At 41.5% G+C, this 24,032-nt stretch overlaps 1 protein-coding gene across 9 annotated transcripts in view; it reads left to right on the top strand.

Annotated features, from left to right (window-relative positions):
• ARMH3 (armadillo like helical domain containing 3) overlaps positions 1-24,032 on the top strand; it is a 173,601-nt gene that overhangs the window by 35,319 nt on the left and 114,250 nt on the right. For 7 of the 9 annotated variants that reach the window (XM_067709617.1, XM_067709614.1, XM_067709616.1 and 4 more), the window contains 10 exons: positions 2,005-2,061; positions 3,973-4,016; positions 5,091-5,151; positions 7,004-7,050; positions 7,570-7,645; positions 9,330-9,423; positions 15,183-15,284; positions 19,752-19,810; positions 21,411-21,476; positions 22,976-23,045. In XM_067709617.1, coding sequence (XP_067565718.1) covers positions 2,005-2,061; positions 3,973-4,016; positions 5,091-5,151; positions 7,004-7,050; positions 7,570-7,645; positions 9,330-9,423; positions 15,183-15,284; positions 19,752-19,810; positions 21,411-21,476; positions 22,976-23,045 — 676 coding nt within the window. The remainder of the gene's footprint in view (positions 1-2,004; positions 2,062-3,972; positions 4,017-5,090; positions 5,152-7,003; positions 7,051-7,569; positions 7,646-9,329; positions 9,424-15,182; positions 15,285-19,751; positions 19,811-21,410; positions 21,477-22,975; positions 23,046-24,032) is intronic. The other 2 variants (XM_067709609.1, XM_067709608.1) reach the window with 2 other exon arrangements.

The raw sequence follows: 24,032 nt of genomic DNA on the forward strand, positions 1-24,032 counted from the left end.
GATTCTGTGAAGGCTGACTGAGTGTGTAATCCTGTCTTGCTGATGAAAAGTAGATTGCCTTGAGTTTTAAAACATGACCACAACAGGTATATAGTGTTAAGGAAAATCAGTGTCTGACAGAATAGAAATTTTCACAGCATTAAGATCTTGGCCTTCTGGGTTGGCCAGGTCTTCTGAGATGAAGTGACCCAGCCCCCAACTGCTGCCCTGAACATGATGTTTCCCAGAAATTACAAAATTGTTTATTATGTCTGGTTGTAAGTTGTTCCTTCTCTTTTTCTTTCTCTCTTTTTTCCCTACAGATCTTCCTTTGACTGTGATAAAAATGTCAAAGGAAAAAAAATATAGCTACCAATAATCGAGCCCTTATCATATGCCAGATACTGTGCTAAGGATTTTACTTGATTTAAGTCTCATAGCAACCCCAAGGAAGAAAACATTTTTCCCCATTTTACAGATGAGAAAATGGAGCTTAGGTTTATTAACGTGCCTAACTTGTCACAATAAGTCGAGGATCTAGAACTCAAATCCTTGATTTTAGCCACCTTGCCTTTTCCTCAACTGTTGCTAATGCATAGGCTGTTCTTGGTAATCAGATGGTCCTTATTATTACTTAAGACAGTCTACTTTTGGGAAGGTGATAACTAGGACTTTTCAAAAATTGTGCCAAGAGACAGTGGCCTGTTCTTTCTACTGTTGTTTTCATTTGATGGCATCTCAAGGTCAGCCTACTGCTGATTTTCAGTTCCAAGGATCCACTTGCTTTGGACGTTGTCTGAAGTCTGTAGCGTCAGCAGGATTTGACTGTTAAGTTATAGGAAGAAGTATTGAGAGCCTTCCTCTGTCAGATCAAGTAACGAATGGACTGAGTTTTACCTCCTTGAATTGTATTGTAGAAAACCTTGTAAACATTTGGGCTGTTAAAAAAACAAAGCTTCTCTTTCTCTATTCCCAGTTAGCATTCGAAAGATGCCCTCAGAAACTTGATTAATAAAGTCTGTGGGGTGGGGGGGGGTTAACCTTTCAGTTGGGTTTCCAAGCTTCTCAGTAATGTTTTCTTGGTTGCTGTAAGAACTGCCAATCTGAGAACTATTGTTTCTAGCTTCCCCTGGGTTAGAATTGGTGCCTGATCTGTAGTAGGTCTTTCCTCACATACTACGCAGGGGTTGTTTTCAAGGTGAGCACGTCATTGGTTCTCATCCCACTGGTAGGAGATGGCCCAGTTGCTTAATGAGTTTAAATATATATATATTTCCATATGCTGCCCAGCTGAGATTGAATCTGGAAAAACTCAAGAAATCTTCCAATATTTTAAGTGATGGGACAATCATTAAATCCCAGTGTCCTGACCAGATTGTAGTTTGGGTAATTACATCTTTTTTTTCAGTTCCCCTGCAGTGTTATTTGGGTATTGGATCTATAAATGGCCTCTCTGGCTGTTAAGCAGCTGCCACTTTCCACCCCCAAGGTGGCTTTGTTTTACGGGTGGGTGAATCAGTCCTTGGATATAGTTTGTGGAATGGTTAGGGAGCCTTTGGGATGAGTGTAAGTTAGCAACTTATAAATTTGTGCCTTATGGCAAGGGAGCTTTTATGCACCCCAAAAGACAGCTGTCCCTATAGACTCAGTAAATTATTGGCAAGATAGGACAAAGTGAGTGTTGTGGAGCGTTCACTTACTTCTTAGAAACAAATAAGAGGGAAAGATGGGAGAAGTGGCAGACATAGGCCTGAGCTGATTCAGTCTAGAGGAAAATGTGGGTAGAACAGAAGTGTGTGTGTGTGTGTGTGTGTGTATCTGTGCATGCTTGGTGAATGCCCATGCACACTGAGAGATTTACTGGAAATGGAGGAAGTCACCTGGCAAGATAGTTGGGCATAGGTATTAGGAGCATCACTCTAGAGAGAGCACCTTACGGAAGCATTTTTGTGAACACTTTGTTAAATAGCTAATGGGTTCTTAACTAGGTCACACTCACCTGGAGTCTCTTCTCTTGTTTAATAGTCTGTGAATCCTTATATTGTGAAGCTGTCTATTGTGGATGATGAAGCCACGCTCAATGTGAGTATCTGGATCCTTGTGTATTGTTTTAATTACTTGCCTTTGGTGGCCTTACTTTTAGTAGATATTTAGAACAGAGAGTAGAGAGCTAGTGTGTTAATTTCATCTGGCTATAAAGAGGGAATAGGTATTTCTTTTTAGAGTATCAGTGCTACTGTCTTACTGTTTTCTATTTTCTCATCATGGAAGGAAGGTGTGAGGGGATATTTGCTTGCTAGTCATGATGAAATGGTCAGTTATATTTCATGTTGTAGTGTGCTGAGGTTGATTATCCTACAGAGTCAAGAAGTTACATTTCCAAGAATAAGATTTAGATGGTATATCAAATCACCATGATGTACACTTTAAATATCTTACAATTTTGTGTGTCACTTATACCTCAATAAAGCTGAAATTAAAAAAAAGAAAAGCTTAGATGACTCAATGTTGAGAGATTTCTTCTTGTAGAACCATCCAGATTATATTTATAGCCTGCCTTGGTGAAGCTGAAACATGGAGGACGATATATATCTGCTACGTATATCCGTGGAGGTTTGGGAAATAACATCTGATCTCTGAATATAGGGAGGAAGAAGATGACCAGGTGTCTGGCTTTATTCTCTTTCCATCTTGCCCTCTTCATTCTTCTAATTTCTCTTCTGAAAAAAAAGCACACATGATTCATCCTTGTGGCCTTAATTGATCTTTGTGATACGCTTAGCAGTTTCTAGGGGGAAAGTTAATAAATTGATATTTATTGGATGCTTCTTCCCATTACATTCCTGTTTTCCTGTGGCCTGAGAGTAGCTTGTCTTTGTTTTTAAAAATAAATTTATTTATTTATTTATTGTAGGCTGCATTGGGTCTTCGTTGCTGCGCACGGGCCTTCTCTAGTTGCCGTGAGCAGGGGCTGCTCTTCGTTGTTGCGCGGGCTTCTCATTGCGGTGGTTTCTCTTGTTGTGGAGCACGGGCTCTAGGCATGCAGGCTTCAGTAGTTGTGGCATGCAGGTTCAGTAGTTGTGGCTCGCGGGCTCCAGAACACAGGCTCAGTAGTTGTGGCGCACGGGCTTAGTTGCTCCGCGGCATGTGGGATCTTCCGGGACCAGGGCTCGAACCCGTGTCCCCTGCATTGGCAGACGGATTCTTTTTTTTTTTTTTTTAATCAATGTTGGGGAAGCAATGACAGGTTCTTCATTTTTTTTTTAAATTAATTATTTAATTTTACTTTTGGCTGCGTTGGGTTTTCGTTGCTGCACCCAGCCTTTCTCTAACTGTGGCGAGCTGGGGCTACTCTTCGTTGCGGTGTGCAGGCTTCTCATTGTGGTGGCTTGTCTTGTTGCGGAGCATGGGCTCTAGGTGTGCGGGCTTCAGTAGTTGGGGCTCATGGGCTCTAGAGCACAGGCTCAGTAGTTGTGGCGCATGGGCTTAGTTGCTCTGCGACATGTGGGATCTTCTTGGACCAGGGCTCGAACCCATGTCGCCCGCATTGGCAGGCGGATTCTTAACCACTGCGCCACCAGGGAAGTCCCTGCACCTTCATTTAATGTGGGACTCGTCACTTTTATTATGGGTTGTCTTAGAGACATTCGAGAGCTTTTTGTTTGAAGATTCTAACTCACTCTTTTCTTTTGAGGTGAAAATTATCCCAGTGAAATTGTCAGTGGTCTGAGCTGGTCTGTTTCATCCCTTGTTACTCTATTTTAATTGTATCTGGAACCCTTAAGTAAGATAATTAGATCAGAAAAATCTTTCCAAAGAAGTTCCTTTTGATCCTTTGACAATGTCTCTCAGAATTCCTGTCCTTGTTGCCTACTTTCAGGTAGAACTTCTTGGGCTTGGACCATGGCACTGTAATTAGTGTTTTCTGTGGTCTAGTCATAGTATCACCAACAGCCCCTTATTTCACCTGTGCTATCTTTTTTTTCTCTCTAGGGAATGGGGCTTGTGATTGCTCAAGCTTTATCTGAGTATAACAGGTAAGTCCACCTTTCCAGAAGGGAAGGGTCTAATTTTCGTTTGAATTGGTTGAGTAGGAAACAGGTTTGTTAAGAGTTCTTGGGTGAACGTCTCTTACCTATCCTAGAAGAGTATTTAGAGGTACAGCTGCTGGCAGATACATTTGTTCTAGCTGGGCTTGATGGCTTTATCAGCAGTTGTTTTTAACACTGGGGAGAAGTAGCCACCATGTTAGTGTCCATCTTTTGTTTAAGCAACTCTTACATTCAAACATTCTTATGCAACCTTTGGTATTTTATTGCAGAGCATTTTAACTAGTTTTCCAGCCATAAGCAGGCTCTTCCATTTAGCCCAATGTATCATATAAATACCGTTTTCTATGTAAAAAAGGTTGTGAAACACTGCTTTTTGTATGCTTAAAAAAAAGAAAAGAAAGCACTGAATTAGTTCTAGTTTGACAGATACTTCTTTTTCATCAGTAATCAACTGCAGCTTCCTAGAGTCCCTGTCTGTTCTGGGGGCTCTTTTCATTGATGCTTGCTTTCCCTCTTGCTGGGGATGGGGAAGGATTTGGTATTCAGTGAATGGAAACCAGAAGTGTATCTAATCCTGGCAAGGACCAGGCAGGATCTTTCTTACTCCTTTCCAGACTTTGCTTATACACGATTGGGTATTGGGATTTCAAATCTGTCCCATCTCCACAAATAGTTTAGCTCACAGATTTCCCTCCTTTTCCTTCAAAAACAAACAAGATTTTCACTGTTACAGCCTTAATTTTACTGTCACACTTTTCAAGTAATAGTCTGTTTGGGAAATAACTGGATCAGCCATATGTTAGAGCAGTTTCACACTTTTGCAGCTTGCTTTCTAAGACTCTCCCGAAGTAGCTGGGCATTTTGGTACACGCTACCTCAAGAGCAGATGGGTGCCTCTTAGCTTGCAGGGGAAACTGCAGTGGCTGGGTTGTCATAACGCTTTTGTTTTTTGGAGTCAGTGAATTCTGCGAGTGAGCTGCTCTGATTACCACTTGGTATGCCAAGGACAAAGACACGTGATAAATAATACTAAAGTTGAATTTAGTTATTTTTGTTCAGGCAGTATAAAGACAAGGAAGAAGAACACCAAGGCGGTTTTTTCTCTGCTTTAACAAATATGGTAAGTCCTACTTGTTTTTTCTCTCCTGCTCAGAAATATATGAGATCTGCAGGGGTAGACAAATTTAGACTCAGAAGTTTATTTTATTTTATTTTTTGCGGTACGTGGGCCTCTCACTCTTGTGGCCTCTCCCGTTGTGGAGCACAGGCTCCGGATGCACAGGCTTAGCGGCCATGGCTCACGGGCCCAGCTGCTCCGTGGCATGTGGGATCTTCCCGGACCGGGGCACGAACCCGTGTCCCCTACATCGGCAGGCGGACTCTCAACCACTGCGCCACCAGGGAAGCCCCAGAAGTTTATTTTTATTTTTTTTTCTAATATTTGTTTATTTGGCTGCCCTGGGTCTTAGTTGTGGCATGCAGGCTCTAGTTTCCTGACCAGGGATTGAACCCGGGCCCCCTGCATTGGGAGCATGGAGTCTTAATCACTGGACCACCAGGGTTAGAATTTTTTTTTTTTCCAATTAATCAATTCAATTTTTTAAAGACAACAAAAACAAAAAAAGCGTTCATATTAAGCCAGACTTTTGCTTCCTAAAGAGTTGGCTCTGTTTGAGGACTGATGCTATGGAACACAGAATAGGAGGATTTAGATCCAAGTCCAACCCTGAGTGATCCTTGGCTGTCTGCAGTGGCCCCTTCATCTCTTGTAGTTGGTCCTGGATTCGAGGGATTGGTGCAGTGATCTGAGCCACTCATCTAAAGGCTTAAGGTCTGGGCTGAGAGGTCCATAGTTTAGGAAAGTTATTGGTTCAGTTTGCAAGACTCCTGAGCAAGGTATCTCAACCTTAGCACGATAGGCATTTTAGGCCAGATAATCTGGGACTGATTTTTAAGATATAAATCTAGGAGTCTTGGAACTTAGATTCAGAAAGTCTGTCTTCTTGGGCATTAGTATTCAAGTAATCAGCCCTAGAGCAAGACAGATTTTGAGTTCATTGCAAGAAACAGCAGTCCCCCCATCTTGTCCCCCAAAAGGCAACTTTTCCCCCACAATATCTATGCCTTCTTTGTTCTCAGAGCCTACTGTCAAGGAAAGGACTTGATAAACTCTTTAACTCTGAAGCACAAATGGATAATCCCTCAGATGTCAGAGCAGTGTGAGTGCTGTATTGGTGTTTGATTAGATGAATTAGATATAATTATATTGCTCCCAGGGACCTTTGCCTTCTAGCCAAGAAGAAAAGGTTTTCTACCAAATAAATGAAGCTCCAGCTGCATGGTTTTGGGCATCAATAAGTAGGTGGAAAAGGTATTCTTAGATGGATGGGCATCTATCTCAGTGCCTCTGATATCACACATATTGGAGGCAATCTACTCCATTTACTTATTCAACTGCCCTAGCTAGGTCACAAACAAAAGGTTTTATGATGTAAAAGATGGACGGTAGGTTTCATTTAGACAGTTCTGGTCTGAAACCCGGATATTCCTCCAAAGATGGCTCTGTGTTGGATGAACAGCCTGCTTTCCTTGTTCTTTGTGAGTTAGTTCCTGACTTCAAATAAGCAAATTCAAGGGCAGATGCAAAGTGATGAGGATGTTTAGGTTGCCGTTTACTTGTTGTCAGTGGTTACTAAACTTATGCATTAAAAAGGAGAGCTGGACAAAAGTAGTGGGATTGTTTTTTTGCTTTTTAAAGTCCCTTTAAGTAAAGACAAGTTAGGGGAGCTCTCATTGTTTCATTTATTACTTATGATTATTTTAAGATCTTCAAAGTGAACTGGTTTTGTTGTGTGTGACTGGTGGGGCAGGGTTCCAAGCAGCTTGTTTTTTGACTGATTAAAGGCTTGTAGGCACAGAGCACCTCTCACGTTTCCCTGATATAACTCTGCAATTCCCCTTTTCTTCCACAGGTGGGCAGCATGTTCATAGCAGATGCCCATGAGAAAATCTCAGTGCAGTAAGTGGCTGACGTCCTTGTGCGGTGACTTGAACATTAGTGTGGGCTCTCACTGGATATGAAAGTGTGAAACGTTACTTCTGCTAATCTTTTATAGATTCAAACTTTTTTGGTGATTTATCAACTGTTTCTTGAGTTTTAAACAATAATGGAACCTTAGAAAACTCTGCTTCAGTCACATGTAACGAACCCCAAGAAGCTGAAAAACGGTTCCCAGCTGTCTCTGGAATGAAATGAAAGAGGGCTTGGTGTCTGAGCCAGTTAAAGACTTAACTGGATTGGGGTGGAAGAGCGAGAGGGGGAAATAGTGAATGAAGTAGATAAGAACTAGTTCTAAGGAATTAAAGTTAAAGCTCTGACTGTATACCCTTTACATAAGCCCCAAAAGGAAATAAAGGGAGCATTAGAAACTCAAAGGGATTTATAGTGAGGAGCTGGAGTGAAATCTTACCTTGAGGGTTATACTCTTTTAACTTCTTCATTATAAGAGACTCTCCAATTTGTTCTCTTTTTCTTTAGAACCAACGAGGCCATCCTTCTGGCACTTTACGAAGCTGTTCATTTAAATCGGAACTTTATCACAGTGTTAGCCCAGGTTGGTTAAGTTAAAAACTTCAATTCTTTTTCTCCCTGAATTTCATACATGGCTGTGCCGTGTAAACCCTACTTTGCATTGGTGAGTGGTAGTTATAAAGAGTTGCCTCAGTTGCCTTTGCTTCATGCTCTCCTCAAATATGTATGTTTCCATCTGGTGCTGAAATGGATCTGATAACATGCAAAGTTAATGGTCTTGACCAGTTTACTGATTCAGCTAAACAAATGAGATGAGATTACTGCATTTTGCTCACCGGAAATCCCTTGGTATTATCTGCCCATATGGATTTTTATAACAGGCTTTCTGCTTTCTAAACCTCTGTGGAATTACAACCGGAGATAAAATAGGCCACGTCACTTATCTTATTATCTTACCCATGTCCAAAGAAGAAGAGTACAAAATATCTTATGCAGCGTAAGGTTAGCTGTTAACCAAAAAAAAGAAAAAAAGTTTACAAATATTGAAAGCAGAAAGTCATAGAATCCTGAGTGCTGGATCACTTGCCTAAGGGATAGCCTCGGTAGTTGGTACAGAAGGGAACTTAAATAGGTTGAAAACTTGAGTGATGCTCATGAAAGCTGTCTTAAAAAATTGATAAAGTGTTTTTATTTTAAAGCCAGACTGTTTAAAATATGTATGAAGGTTTCTTTTACAGGAAAGTTTGCTTATGCTTTTTTCTCAAAGGGCAGATGTGTATGGGATCCACTGAGTTTCAGTAACAAAAAAAATAAGGTCAAAAAGCAGTGTGCTGGTTTGAGGGTCTGGCTAAGAGGGACTTATCATTTTTCATGACTGATAACATGAGACTTTACCCACTATTCTCAGGGTGTTCCTTGTCTGCTTTTTGAATTCTGTAACTGATTTTAAAGGAAGAAGTGAGATGGGTAAAATCTGGTAAAGTTGTTGGGGAAGAGAAGGGAGTAGCCACCACTCAGCCCAATTTTCAAGAGCTGATGTGGCAGGGATGGCTAAGGAAGGTAAGGGAAAGAGGAGTTATCTGTTTTGGTCCCCAGTGGATGTCTCACCCATGTCTCTGCCTCCCAGCCCCACACGCTCTTGTTTGTTGTGAAATGGGAAGGCTGCCCTCTGCATAGCTCTTTTTATAGTACCTGTTATCTCCTTGGCTCACCTGCATTTATTAGTCAACTATGTGGTCATTAGAACAGTCTGTAGATATGTTTTAGGTTGATCTGATAAGAATAGTCCCTTCTCAGATAGGTTCAAATAGGACAGCAAGTTCCCTTTTGTGTGTGTGTGGAATAATTCTGTGTTTTTTTGTTTTGTTTTGTTTTTTACATGGGCCTCTCACTGTTGCGGCCTCTCCTGTTGCAGAGCACAGGCTCCAGACCGGGGCACCAACCCTTATCCCCTGCATGAGCAGGCGGACTCTCAACCACTGTGCCACCAGGGAAGCCCCTATCCCAGTTTTTTATTCATGTGGTTCTGCAGAAAAACTTATGTAATGGGAACTTAGTTGCTTAAAGAAAACTAGCCTGCAGAGCTTCTCATTAGAGTTTAGCAAGCATCAACAGTAATCAGGTACTCATAGGAACTAAATGTAGAAGCAGTCCCTCCTCAGTGAGCTTTCTGTCTAATTATGAGGCCAGGAATACCAGAAAGGATAAGCAGAGGATACCCAGAACTGGATTTTCTCTTTCTTACCCTTATCTGTGCTCTCGTTCAGAGTCATCCAGAAATGGGCTTGGTGACAACCCCCGTCGGCCCTGCTCCAGCAACCCCAGCCACACCACTGGGGACCACGCCGCCCTCCTCTGATGGTAAGTCCACCATCTCCTTTGTTTTCTTGACGAATATGATCTTGAAACTTCAGGGGTGAGCATAGTTCTTTTGGTTTTTTTGTTTTTTTTAACAAAAAGCACAATTGTTAATTCTTTTGCTTAAGAAATTATCTGAAGAACTGTCCTTCAGGATTCATGAAGCTCCAAAGAAAAGTCTGGAAAAGAGAGTCAAATGCTTTTTTCTGTAAAGAAGCTATATAACTCCAGCTTGTCCTCCTCAGGGAATGGCTGTAGAATCATGGAATGCTAGATTTAAAAGGGAGCTCAGAGGTCAGTGATGTCCGTCCTGCCAAACTGTCAGGGTACTTGTGAGGCTCAGATGAGATGTTTTATGAATATCTCGCTAAAATAAATGTAAAATAGTAATATTATCTCTTGTTATCATTTGACAAATGAGAGAATTGAGGCCAGAGAAATAAGAGGTTTGCCTAAGGTTAGTGAGAGTTGAGACTAAAAACCACAACATGGATCAGGGCTGGGACCATGCCTGTTTTGTTTACCACTAATTGCCCAGCATAGTGCCTGCATGGTCACTGCTTAGTAAATATTTGTTGAATAAATGGATGAGAAAGTGAACCTGGGATTTGCTCACTGTTATGTGTCTGCCAGGTACACCCAGTTAAAAAATGACAAGTGCATAATAATTGGGAGTTTGCTGGGTGTTTAAGACTTCCCTCCCTAAAAAAATAACAAAAAAATCTCCACTTACCACTGGCACTTAAGAAAAGGGTAACAGAAAAGAAATAATGAATTTTGCCTGATAAACTTTGTGTCAGCCTGAATTGGTTCTATTGTCAGCTGGGTGTGTTTGATGGAATAACTTAACCTAAAAATAATCTTCATTAATATTTGATGTTTTGCCTCAAATGTTGACCTCATTTTGGGTAAAGAAGTACAGGAAATCTAACTTTGATCCTTTCTTTGTGCCTCCCTCCTGTCTGTATGACATGACTGTCTTTGATCTGCTTTTTCTTCTTCAAAGTTTCATATAACACCTGTGGCATTAGCATTTCAAGATAGTACAAGCATTATTGGTATAAAAGCATGACTGGGGGGTGCCACTGATATTCAAGTCTATGGCAGCAAATTGGATCTGTTTAGAATTGAAAGTCAAATTCCAAAATACAGGTTTCCCCTGCTGTCTGAAAGTAGAGCTCTCACATGAAACCTTCTGTAAGCCGAAAAGGCGTAAAGCAAAGAAGCAATTACCTGAGGACACATCTTGCTAACAGGTTTACAAAGGAAATCTAGAAAAAGCACAGATGCTCACAGTTTAAAGCTGTGGCGGCTTGATACTTAGATGCTGCGTGTAGCTCCTGGGGAAGGAATTTGGTGGTGCCACTCTCAACTGCCTGGGATGCTCGCTGCCTCTGTTACAACTTGCTCTAAAACAAACGCTGAACACGACTTTCATTTTTTGCCTTTTTTCTTTCTTTCTCCCCCCCGCCCCCAACTCTTGTCTCTTGTTACATTCATTTCTAGTTGTTAGTAGGTGGTAGGATTTTTTTTTTCTACTTTTCATCGTCTAAATGTGAGGAAAAAAAAATGGAACATGTATACTTTCTTTAAATTTTTTTTCAGTTTTATTGAGGTGATTTGATATGCATATACATTGTGAGAGAATTCCCCCCATCTATTTAATTAACACATTCATTACCTCACATATTTATCTTTTTATTTTTTGGAGGAGGTGAGAACATTTACGTTCTACTCTCTTAGCAGATTTCAAATACAACATGGTGTTATCAACATAGTCCCTGTATTTTACATTAGATCTTCAGATTTTATTAATCTTACAACTGAAATTTTGTACCCTTTTACCAACCTTTTTATATTTCCCCCACCCCTAGCCCCTGGCAACCACTATTCTACTCTCTGCTTCTATAAGTTTGACAGTTTTTTCTGGATTCCACATGTAAGTGATTCAGTACAGTATTTGTCTTTCTCTTTCTGACTTATTTCACTAAGAATAATATTCTCCAGTCCATCCATGTTGCTGCAAATGGCAGAATTTCCTTCTTCCTTGTGACTGAATAATATTCCTTTGTGTGTATATATATATATATATATATATGATATCTTCTTTATCCATTTATCTGTAGATGAACACTTAAGCTGTTTCCATATCTTGGCTACTGTGAATAATGCTGTAATGAACACGGGAGTGAAAATATCTCTTTGATATCCTGTTTTCATTTCTTTTGTATATATACCTAGAAGTGGGATTGCTGGATCATATGGTGGTTCTGTTTTTAATTTTTCGAGGAACCTTCATACAGTTGTCCTCAGTGGTTACACCAATCAACAGTGCACAAGGGTTCGTTTTTTTCCACATCCTCACCAATACTTGTTATCACTTGTCTGTTTTTTCTTTTTTTTTTTTTTTTTTTTGGCCAGGCGGCTTGTGGGATCTCAGTTCCCCGACCAGAGATTGAACCTGGGCCTTCTGCAGTGAAAGCTCAGAGTCCTCACTGCTGGACTGCCAGGGTATTCCCTCTCTTGTCTGTTTTTTTTAAAATTAATTAATTAATTAAAAAATTGTAGTATAGTTGATTTACAATATTATGTAAGTTTCAGGTATACAAATAGTGGTTCACAATTTTTAAAGATTATACTCTATTTATAGTTATTATAAAATGTAGGCTGTAATCCCTGTGATATATCCTTGTAGCTTATTTAGTTTCTATAGTAGTATGTACCTCTTAATTCCCTAACCCTATTCTGCCCCTCCCCACTTCACCTTTTTTCTTTGTTTCTTTCTTTTTTTTTTATAAATTTATTTTTGGCTGCGTTGGGTCTTCGCTGCTGCCCACGGGCTTTCTCTAGTTGCGGTGAGTGGGGGCTACTCTTCGTTGCGGTGTGCAGGCTTCTCATTGCAGTGGCTTCTCTTGCTGTGGAGCACGGGTTCTAGGCGTGTGGGCTTCAGTAGGTGTGGCTCGTGGGCTTAGTTGCTCCGCGGCATGTGGGATCTTTCCGGACCAGGGCTCGAACCCATGTCCCCTGCATTGGCAGGCAGATTCTTAACTACTGCGCCACCAGGGAAGTCCCGCCTTTTTTCTTAAAAGTGGAAATTCTCTTTGGATTCTTTCCATTAGCGAAAACAGATACTAATGTAGGTTTTTCGTAAAGGCAAAGTGGCTTATGTAAAAATGAGCTTTCGAAAAGCGGGGCACACCTGTATCTTAATGAGAAGGAACATGTAGCAGGATTGCCTACTTGTCTCTGCTTATTCAGGTCACCAAATATTCCAATGGAAATACTGATCTTTCTCTTTAACGATGAAGCCTGCCTGGTTACCATGGATATCAAAAGGCGTGTATGTAGGTGCGTGTGTGCGTGCGTGCGTGTATGTGTGTGTGTGTGTATCTGAGTTCCATGCAATGTTGGGGTTTGGATGCTTCAGAGAAATGCCTTTCAAACTGTTCATTGGGAACACTTCCACCCACACACTTGATTATGCAATGGCAGGATTTGTGCTTACTTACAACCAGTGAGCTTTTATTTTTTCTAGTGGGAAGATTGGAGTCAGCCCACTTTCAAGTGACTGTCTCCCTTGACAAAGGCTGCTGGGAAGAATTATGAAGCCAAAGATCAAGGAATAAACTCTTCCTTAGGAAGGAGATTTTAATTTGTGAGGGATTTTATTCTATCTCTTCTATTTTGTTCTTTTTCTTCTCTCCTAACTCATTTCCTTCTGTTCGAGTCTAAGTATTATAACCCTGTTTTCAAGTTTTGGTTTTTCATTGGTTTTTAATATAACTGGTGCTCAATAGCCTAGTTATATTTAAAGGTATGTCACTGGAGCCATTTTTTTTTTTTTTTTTGGAGCCATTATTTTTTAAAAGCCAGCAGTTTAGCTGTAACATTTGTTTCCAGTTCAGACTTGACATTTGACTGCTCAGCCTTGGCATGAGAGGACTTTCCGGTAAACTAAAAATACATATACTTCTATATTTCTACATATATAAGGCAGTTTTTTAGTTATTACTGTGTTTGAGTGGGGAAAAAAGTCCCACTAACCAGTTACATGCCTCTTTGTATTGAACAAAGGAATGATTATGGGCTCTGAGCTTCAGAATAGGCTGTAGATTGAAATGACAGTCTCAGGTCATTAACCCATAACATGAATTAAGACCTTTTAGTATTTCAACATAAAAATATATTTGTCTTTTATTAGTTCTTGGGGGCTGAACTGTGGGAAAACAGCCAAGGGTTAGGCATGTTAATTGCTTCTCGTAAGGCTTTTTGCTGTGCTTGCTATGTATTTTGGATCCATAATATGCAAATGTTTCCCATTGTTAATAAATGTTCTCTGCATACATCGTAATAACTCCAGAGGGATTCATTATCGTTATGAATACATATTATGAATAATATCCCAAACTCAGCTGAGTCTTCGTAGGTGAAAATACAACAGAAAGCTATAGATTCTCTAGTTTGTCTGGGCTATCACGAGCTTCCTTTTGCTTATATATTATGTCTTAGACAGTGTAAAAGTACTTAACAAGATGTCTGAGTCTCGTGTAAAGTATTAGAAACTTGGGAAATCTATATTAGGGCTGTCCTTTGTCAGCCCTAGTCTGGTCCCTTACTGTTCATTGGGACTGTGACACAGAGAATGTGAGCAGGGGTAGTTTCTCTTGGAAACATCAAGCAGCTAGTTATATAAAACTCTGTCCCAATCAGTAATGTCCACCTATCTTTAGTCTGGTATTCCTTTTCAGGTTACCTTTCAGGTGGGGAAGGGATTAAAAAATAGTATTTGAGGGCTTCCCTGGTGGTGCAGTGGTTGAGAGTCCGCCTGCCAATGCAGGGGACATGGGTTCGTGCCTCCGTCCGGGAATATCCCACATGCTGTGAAGCGGCTGGGCCTGTGAGCCATGGCCGCTGAGCCTGCGTGTCCGGAGCCTGTGCTCCGCAATGGGAGAGGCCACAACAGCGAGAGGCCCACGTACTGCAAAAAAAAAAAAAAAAAAAATAGTATTTGAATGTAGTTCTGCCTTAACTTTTTTTCCTTTCCATCTTGGGTATTTCCAGCCTAAAACCTTATTCTCAAAATTGAGCAATATTTCTCCATATTAGGAATGAATTGTCATTTATTTTAAGCGGTAGACTCATCAAAGCAAGGCTCATTTATATTCAGTACAGCTCTTTCACTTAGGTACAAATTAAATTGCTTTTAAGAAGGGCCTTGAACCCTTTTGGATTACTTGGGGCTAGAAAGTGGAATCAAAATACCCTTCTTAGGGCTTCCCTGGTGGCGCAGTGGTTAAGAGTCTGCCTGTCGATGCAGGGGACACGGGTTTGTGTCCCGGTCTGGGAAGATCCCACATGCCGTGGAGCGGCTGGACCCGTGAGCCATGGCCGCTGAGCCTGAGCGTCCGGAGCCTGTGCTCCGCAACGGGAGAGGCCACAACAGTGAGAGGCCCGCGTACCGCAAAAAAAAAAAAAAAAAAAAAAAACTCTTCTTAGGATGTTGGGAGAAAAGCACTGTTCTGGAGACTGACATTCTTAGGTAGGAGAGAAGGGCATTGGGCTTAATCTTGGGGGTAGGAAGGGCTGTAGAGGCCTAGGAAGACTAGATAAAGGTTTTATGATAAGCACTTGGTCTTTCCTCTGTTGTGTAAAAAGATTATTTCGTGATTTCCTTGCCTGCTGGCAAGTTGGCTGTCTGTATAGGTAGAAGTGTTAGATGGAATATGTTATAGGCTAAATGCATTTCATCTGTTTTATTCCAGTTATAAGTTCTGTGGAACTCCCACTGGATGCAGATGTACAGACCAGTAATCTACTGATAACCTTCTTAAAGTATAGCTCGATTGTCATGCAGGACACCAAAGGTAAGGCATGCTACTTTGGGGACTTAGGAAGCAGGAGGTGGCAGGTAGCTGCTTAGCTAGAGCAAGGAGCAGCATTAATACTTTGAAGCTTTGACAAGATTTACCATTGGGACCTCCTGTGCAAGGTGATGGTCCTGATTACTGGCAAACAGTGATTTCTTATTGCCAGATGACAATTAGATGGTGTTGGGGAAACCTGGAGCTGGAGGGGGAGTGCTCCAAAGTAGAACAGGAAAAAAATTGATCTCTACAAAAACTAGCAAGTCTTCTTAGCAGATTTTGATAAGTAGATGCAGACTCTTGTGTGTGGGAAGTGAGGGGATTAGCATGTTTCAGGGAATTCCCTTTTGAGGACAAGAACTGAAAACATCAGCTCATAGTGAGAATTAGGACTATTGTACAGAGTACGGTAGGAAGAGGTGCGATTCAGAGGGACTGTGCTCTTTAACACTTAAAACAGGAGTGTCAGTACTCATCCCTGAAATGCAGAATGGAAGTGGGAGAGAAATAGGTATTAGAAAAGTTTGAGTTTATTCTGTCTAGTGTCCTGTTCTTCCTCTGTTGATGATTTTTCTATGATTTTTTTTTTTTTTTGCTGTACGTGGGCCTCTCACTGTTGTGGCCTCTCCCGCTGCGGAGCACAGGCTTCAGACGCACAGGCCCAGTGGCCATGGCTCACGGGCCCAGCCGCTCCGCAGCATGTGGGATCCTCCCGGACCGGGGCACGAACCCGTGTCCCCTGAGTCGGCAGGCAGACTCTCAACCACTGCGCCACCAGGGAAACCCTCTATGATCTTCTAATCGGTGGTAGGGTAGTGGAATAGTTGGGCTAGAAGAAGGGATTGGGAGGAAGCCCAGCAAATTCTGTCCAGTATATACATCTCAGGGTTTTTTTTTTTAAACCTAGTTTTTTCTTTATACCAGATTTATATGTTTACAATTTTTATTTATTTATCTCTATTATATTTTTTATTGTAGTAAAATTTACCATTTTAACTATTTTTAAGTGGCACTAAGTACGATCCCATTGTTATGCAACCATTACTACCATCCATCTTTAGAACTCTTCATCTTGTGAAACTAAAACTGTACCCATTAAAAACTTATTCCCTATTCTTCACATTCTCCCCTTTTCCCAATCCCTGGCAACCACCATTCTGCTTTCTATTTCTTTGGATTTGACTACCTCATATAAGTGGAATATATCCCCGTTTTAAGTTTCTCTGGAAATGAGCCTTTTATTTCATGCTGACACTGAGGTAGCATTTTTCCTCCAATTTTGTAAATGAAAAAACTCCAGTAAACAGAGAAGCTGAAAGGGTCATACAGTGATCAGTCATATACCCATTAACATTTTGCCATATTTGGTTTATCTCTAAATTTCTGTGTTATTCTTATTTTGGCTGAATAATTTTAAAGTAAGTTGCAGACGTCATTCTACCTTCACACCAGAAGTACTTTGGCATGTATCTCAAAATTAAAGACATTTTCCTAGATATCCATCATTAAGGCTAAGAAAATCAACAATAGTTCTTTTTTTTTGGCCGTGCCACACGTCTTGCGGGATCTTAGTTCCCCGACCAAGGATTGAACCTGGGCCACCGCAGTGAAAACACTGAGTCCTAACCACTGGCCCACCAGGGAATTCCCAACAGTAATTCTCTAATATCATGTAATAGTCCATATTTAGTTTTTCCCAATTGTCCCCAGAATGTTTTCCATAACCGATAGTTGTTTTTTTTCTTTTAAATAAATAAATTTATTTATTTATTTATTTTTTATTTTTGGCTGTGTTGGGTCTTCGTTGCTGTGCGCCGGCTTTCTCTAGTTGCAGTGAGCGGGGCTACTCTATGTTGCGGTGCGTGGGCTTCTCATTGCAGTGGCTTGTCTTGTTGTGGAGCATGGGCTCTAGGCGCACAGGCTTCAGTAGTTGTGGCATATGGGCTCAGTAGTTGTGGCTCACAGGCTCTAGAGCTCAGGCTCAGTAGTTGTGGCACATGGGCTTAGTTGCTCCGAGGCATGTGGGATCTTCCCCGACCAGGGCTTGAACCCGTGTCCCCTGCAGTGGAAGGCAGATTCTTAACCACTGTGCCACCAGGGAAGCCCATAACCAATAGCTTTTAAACTACACTAGCATTTTATTTTATTTATTTTATTTTTATTTTTTCATTTTTAATAAATAGTTTATTTATCCAACAGTTTCAACCCTGATATTGAAGACTGTTGCAGAGTTTTGTTTTTTTTAAATAAATTTTTAATTTATTTTTGACTGTGTTGGGTCTTCATTGCTACACATGGGCTTTTCTGTAGTTGTGGCAAGCAGGGGCTGCTTTTCATTGTGGTGTGCACGGGCTTCTCATTGTGGTGGCTTCTCTTGTTGTGGAGCACGGGCTCTAGGTGTGCAGGCTTCAGTAGTTGTGGCTCGCAGGTTCTACAGTGCAGGCTCAGTAGTTGTGGTGCACGGGCTTAGTTGCTCCGTGGCATGTGGGATCTTCCCGGACCAGGGCTCGAACCCATGTCCCCTGCATTGGCAGGTGGATTCTTAACCACTGTGCCACCAGGGAATTCCCGGTGGTGTGATTAAACTTGGTTTTTATTGTTCTTTTTTTGTACTTTTCTGAATTAAAAAAATGTTTATAATGAAATATGCCTTATTTTTGTTTTCAGTAACAATTTCTTTTAAGTGGAGAGATAGCTGCAGGCTTTTCTACAAGAGTTGCTTATCAGCTTAAGGGGAAGGGGAGGATAGTGCCAGAGAAACTCTGGCCAGGAATAGGTAGAAGAGTCTTATGAATCTAATTTTGCAGGCAAAGGCATTTCTCTTCTGGCCTAGGGGCTCTGCTGTAAGCTACTGGGAATGTCAGGTAGGAGCATCATCATTACTCTTTTGCACTGCCTATCACTGGGGAGAAGCAAATGTATTTCTTTGACCACACCCTCATTATGCCTTCTGATTGTCAGGTTTTAGTTGATAGATTCCATCTTTGAGGAAGTAACAGGTTAATGTCAGGGTGTGTACTGTTAGCTAACTTCTACAGCACTGTAATCCGTTAATAGATCTCTCCAGAATGAACTTTAGTCTGGGTCCCGTCAAAGCTAATTTGAAACATCATAAGCCATTTTTCTGGTTTGGATATGCTGGTATGACCTTTTTTTCTTTTTTAAAAATATTTATTTCTTTATTTATCTGGCTTTGTCAGGTCTTAGTTGTGGCATGTGAGATATTTGTGTCGGCACGCGGGCTTCTCTCTAGTTGTGGTGCATGGGCTCTCTAGTTGTGGAGTGCGGGCTTAGTAGTTGCCACTCATGGGCTTAGTTGCCCTGTGGCATGTGGGATCTTAGTTCCCTGACCAGGGATCAAACCCCAGTCCTCTGCATTGGAAGGTGGATTCTTAACCACTGGACCACCAGGGAGTCCCAATGACCCTCTTTTTACCTCCATTTCACCCCTTCACCCACAAAGATCCTGGAAAGTAAAGAAGTTTTGATGGTTCTGGTAATTGGCAGTGATGGAGTAGCTCTTTCTGGGTCATTTGTTTGGGCTTAGAGCCCTGTTACTGAGGTTGCCTTCTTTTTTTTTTTTTTTTTTTTGCTGTACGCGGGCCTCTCACTGTTGTGGCCTCTCCTGTTGCGGAGCACAGGCTCTGGACGGTCAGGCTCAGGGGCCATGGCTCACGAGCCCAGCCGCTCCGCGGCATGTGGGATCCCCCCGGACCGGGGCACGAACCCGTGTCCCCTGCATTGGCAGGCGGACTCTCAACCACTGCACCACCAGGGTAACCCTGCCTTCTTTTTTAATAACAAGAATGTGAGTTCTGGGAGACCACAGACCTTTGTTTAGTTCAGTGCTATGTCTCTATTGCCTAGCACAGTGCCTGCCACATAGTAGGTACTAAATAAATATTTTAGAGTGAATAGCTTTGGCAGGAAGAAAAATGATCAGCTTATGGGCATAAGTAGTGTTCACAGTGCAAGGAGAAGCATGAGCTTGACCCTAGTCTCCAGTTAATTTCTTTCTGATTCATAGCCAGTTTGCTATGAACAGTTATAAAACTTTTCTAGATTTTGTGGTAGATGGGTAAAGGTGGTGGTACTTTTAGCTAGTGGATGAGGAGGGGTGGGAAAGGGAATAGGTCTGATTATTCAGAAGCAAAGGGCTGATATGGAAACAAAGGGCATAGCCCTGACTTGGGCCATGGTATTAGTGACCATTACAATAATTGGATGGTTCTCAGGAAGATGGTTAGCTATCCATCAGACTACCAGAATACTTAGGAAAAAAATCTTATGGGGGAATTCTTTTGCCTAGAAGAAAAGCAAGGATTACTCTAGTAGAACCTTGATTTTCATTCATGAATTTTGTGGGGAGAGAAAGTGTGAATGTTCTTTTTGATGATACACATCTTTATTCTCTATAGAAACATGGTCGGGATGATTTAGAGAGAAGGGTTTATTTTTTCTTTTCAGATGAGCACCGGCTTCACAGCGGCAAACTCTGTCTGATTATCCTTACGTGTATTGCAGAGGTAGGTCTCACGAGCCTTCTGGTATTAGCGAATCTCTTAACAAAGTGCTGTCTCTTTCTGCGCTTCTTCCAAGTTCCTGTCCCCTGACTTTTAGAGTCCCAAAGTTTAGGAGAGAAAATCTTCCCACTTTGTATTATCTCCTCCACTAGAATGTAAGCACCACTAGAATGTAAGCAATAGGAGGTACTTTGTCTTCTTCACCAGTGTATTCTTAGCATCTGGCACATAGTAGGCTCAGTATTTACTGCATGACCTAATAATGAATTGTGATGTGATAACTGCTATAACTGGAATATTCTAGTTCTTTTTTTATTTTATTTTTTTAAGATTCTAGTTCTTCAGAGTTTGAAACTCTGAAGAGAGTTATACCTCTTCAGAGAAAACAGTCCTGCCCTTTTGAAACTGTTCATGTTGGGTCTTTTGCATTTAGCAAAATGAAAAAAGGAGCTCAGGTTTCTGTGGGGACAGGTGGAGACAAAAGCCGAAGAGGGGCATTGGAAACTGAGTCAAGTGGGCTGATTGCAGTTTGATGAAGAACAAGAACCCGAGGGGAAAAAAGAAGAGATGCTTGGGCTTTGTAAGGAGACACTTTTGGTTGGATTAATTAGGCCTGAACTCACCCTAGATCTTGGTGGCAACACAGGTATGGCAGAAATTGAGTCAATTTAGAGCTAAATTTGTAGTTTCAGACTCTTCCTTCACTTACTCCTTACTCTGATCTTTTCTCTCCTAAGAAAAACAATTAAGGCGTGGTCCATGTGGAACAGAGATCTCTCTCAGTCTTTCCATTTTTATGTTCTTGGTGAAAAGATGACCTGCTTTTCACCAGGTTAGGGGTAGCTGGTTATAGAAGAGCTGCTTATTAGCAGTGGAACTGGTGTAATTGCTTTTCAAAAATCTTTCTAAGAAAATCTTCAAAGGAGTTGTTTTTCACAAATGGTAACAGTTCCTAGGAATTGGAGTCTGTAGGCACATCAGATCTTCAGAAGAGATGTTGGGAAAGGGCCAAGGGATGTTTATTACTGATTCATGGTGAGAGGTTTTTGATTTTGTATCAGTCTTCAGCAAAGCCAGGGAGAGACGGGGTCTTACCTACTGCCATGTTGCCTGTGTAAGCAGCTTTCTCTTGCTATGCCAAGCCCGTTCCCGGCGGAGTGCAGACCTTTCTTCTTAATCGTAGATCCTCGTGTGGGGCCTGCACATGTATCCTGCAATCCCTATGAAAACCTTCAAGCTGTCACAAACAGAGCAGGCTCCTTGGGCAGATGGGAAGGAAGAGAGAATAGGAAAACACATGCCTCTCAGCATTTGCCTCAAGTGCCTGTGCCTTAATTTTTATTGTTCGTAATTTGCTTAGAGACTTTTGGCCAGTTAGAGACACACTGGGAAATTACACCCAAGTGAAATCTCATGGCTTAAGTGGGGCTTGACATAAAGGCTCTAGGCTCATCCCATTACTCTCTAACTGGTCCTTGAAAGGAGTTCTTTAAGTCCTACAAATCCTTGGGCTTTAAGATGATAGATTATAGACAGATTATAAACTGAGTGTCTTAAGTATAGCACTCATTCCTTACTTTTAATCTGTTTTTATTTTTATTAGGATCAGTATGCCAATGCATTTTTGCATGATGACAACATGAATTTTCGAGTAAACTTACATAGAATGGTAAGTGTGACTTTTGCTTCTTGTTTTTTCTTAGAGGAATTTTTCTGCCAACACAAAATTGATCCTACTAGAACAAGTGTGGGTGGAAATTTATGCTAAAGGGCTCTTGCTTAACTGCTGTTCAGAAGACCCATACTGGTTGTTGGGATTTTTTGTGTGTGTCATGGAGGTGTTACCTGCTCAAGAGAGGGTGGAAAGATCCATAATCATATACCCATGGCAGTAATATTAGAATGTATCAGGGGACTTCCCTGGCAGTCCAGTGGTTAAGACTCTGCAGTTCCTCTGCAGGGGGCATGGGTTTGATCCCTGGTCGGGGAACTAAGATCCCACATGCCACCCAACGTGGCCAAAAACAAACAAACAAACAAACAAAAAACAAAAAGGGACTTCCCTGGTGGCACAGTGGTTAAGAATCCGCCTGCCAGTGCACGAGACATGGGTTTGATCCCTGGTCCGGGAAGATCCCACATGCCACGGAGCAACTAAGCCTGTGCGTCACAACTGCTGAGCTCGTGTGCCACAACTAATGAAGCCTGCGTGCCTAGAGCCCATGCTCCACAACAAGAGAAGCCACCCCAATGAGAAGCATGCGTACCTCAACGAAGGGTAGCCCCTGCTTGCAGCAAGTAGAGGAAGCCCGCACACAGCAGCGAAGACCCAACGCAGCCAAAAGTAAATAAGTAAAATAAATAAATTTAAAAACAAACAAAAAAACCCCTCAAAAGTATATCTTGACTAGAGATATACTTTTATACAAGTATATACGAGATAGAATGTATCAGTAATGTAGATTTCAACAAGGAGATGGGCCTAAGCCTTTTGCTTTCAAAATGTAGTACGATCTTTGATTGGTTGATGCTAGATCCTGCTTTGATTTATTCATCTGAGAGGTGGGGGAAATAAGAGTATGAAGGATCAGGGAATTTCCTAAAACTTGGAGGTATGTTCAGAAATATCACATTGAGGTTTATATTAAAACTTTCTTTAAAAAAAAAACTATTTTTTTTAAACTGCTACTGTTGCTGCCTTTACACAGTCACATTTTCTTTTTTGAAAAATAAATTTCTTTTTATTTATTTATTGGCTGTGCTGGGTCTTCGTTGCTGCGCACGGGCTTTCTCTAGTTGCGGTGAGCGGGGGCTACTCTTTGTTGCGGTGTGCGGGCTTCTCACTGTGGTGCCCTCTCTTGTTGCGGAGCACGGGCTCTAGGCACGCGGGCTTCAGTAGTTGTGGCACACAGGCTCAGTAGTTGTGGCTCACGGGCTCTAGAGCGCAGGCTCAGTAGTTGTGGTGCACGGGCTTAGTAGCTCCGCGGCATGTGGGATCTTCCCGGACCAGGGCTTGAACCCGTGTCCCCTGCATTGGCAGGCAGATTCTTAACCACTGCACCACCAGGGAAGCCCCCAGTAGTGATTTTATTTGCATGAAAAACATGATGGTAAGCCATTGGATGTTAGTTCAGATGTCTACTAGTTTCATTTCTTTTTTATGTGAAGCCTATGAGACACAGGAAGAAGGCAGCAGACAAGAACCTTCCCTGCCGTCCTTTGGTATGTGCAGTACTGGGTGAGTATCATCAAAATTGGCATGTTTCTGGGCCAGCGATAGGTTTTCATGATTAAGATGAGGGATAGATCCTGGTTGATGTGCGCTTCCTCCTCAGAGAAGAAGTTACTGGTTATGTTTCTTCCCTGGCCTAAGAAACCATGTTTCTTGTTGAGTTTGGTAAAGCAATCCCAAGGAGTATAATGCTCAATTAAAGGGTGCTCTTGTTCAAAGAAAAAGATCTTTGTAGGGAGACAAATGTCTCAGTTTAACCTTGATACATGATTTAAATTTGTAAACTGTCTTACACTTGATCAAGATTTCAAATTCTTCCCTCCCTTTCTTGGTCCAAATTGTGTGTCAGCTGGCCAGGAGGCTTGAAGTTCAAGGTTCAGACATATAAAACTTCCTCTGAGTAAATTAAGCTGAGAGGAGGCTGACAGAGCTGACAGCTAAGGGGCTGTATTGTAGGTAATTTAATCTGCCCAGAATTCTACATTTTCCTCAGGTAAATGATCTGAACTCTTAATTCCATTTCACCTGGGTATTCAGCCCTACCTCCTAAATCTACTTGATTTTAGAAACAATAATTAAGGCTATATAATATTAAGCCTCTATTGACCCAAAGCTCCTCAGACCATTTCAGTCAATACCTGTCAAACTGAGTGTGATAGGAAGACGAGATAGACTGACATAGCTTTAGAGTTTGAGTCTGGTTACACGGATGTGATCCATAGTTTTTTTCTCTGCTTGCCTCATCACTTGGTTCTCAGAATGTGATTTCCTTCTGGCATTTTGCATTAGTGTCATGGTATGAAGTATCTGTACAATGAAATCTCCCTTGTATCTGAGTTTATTGGCAGGTCAAAGTATCCTTCTGGAAGTAGGAGAGAGCTAATTTTCTTTTTACCTTACAAGTGGCAGGTGGTGAAAGTGTTGCAAAAAGTGCCTTATATAAAATAAAGTGCACTGAGAAGGTTTTTTTCCCAGCCCAAAGGCAAGCAATGC

Source organism: Pseudorca crassidens, chromosome 16 (assembly GCF_039906515.1).
Source record: "Pseudorca crassidens isolate mPseCra1 chromosome 16, mPseCra1.hap1, whole genome shotgun sequence".
Lineage (NCBI taxonomy): Eukaryota > Metazoa > Chordata > Mammalia > Artiodactyla > Delphinidae > Pseudorca > Pseudorca crassidens.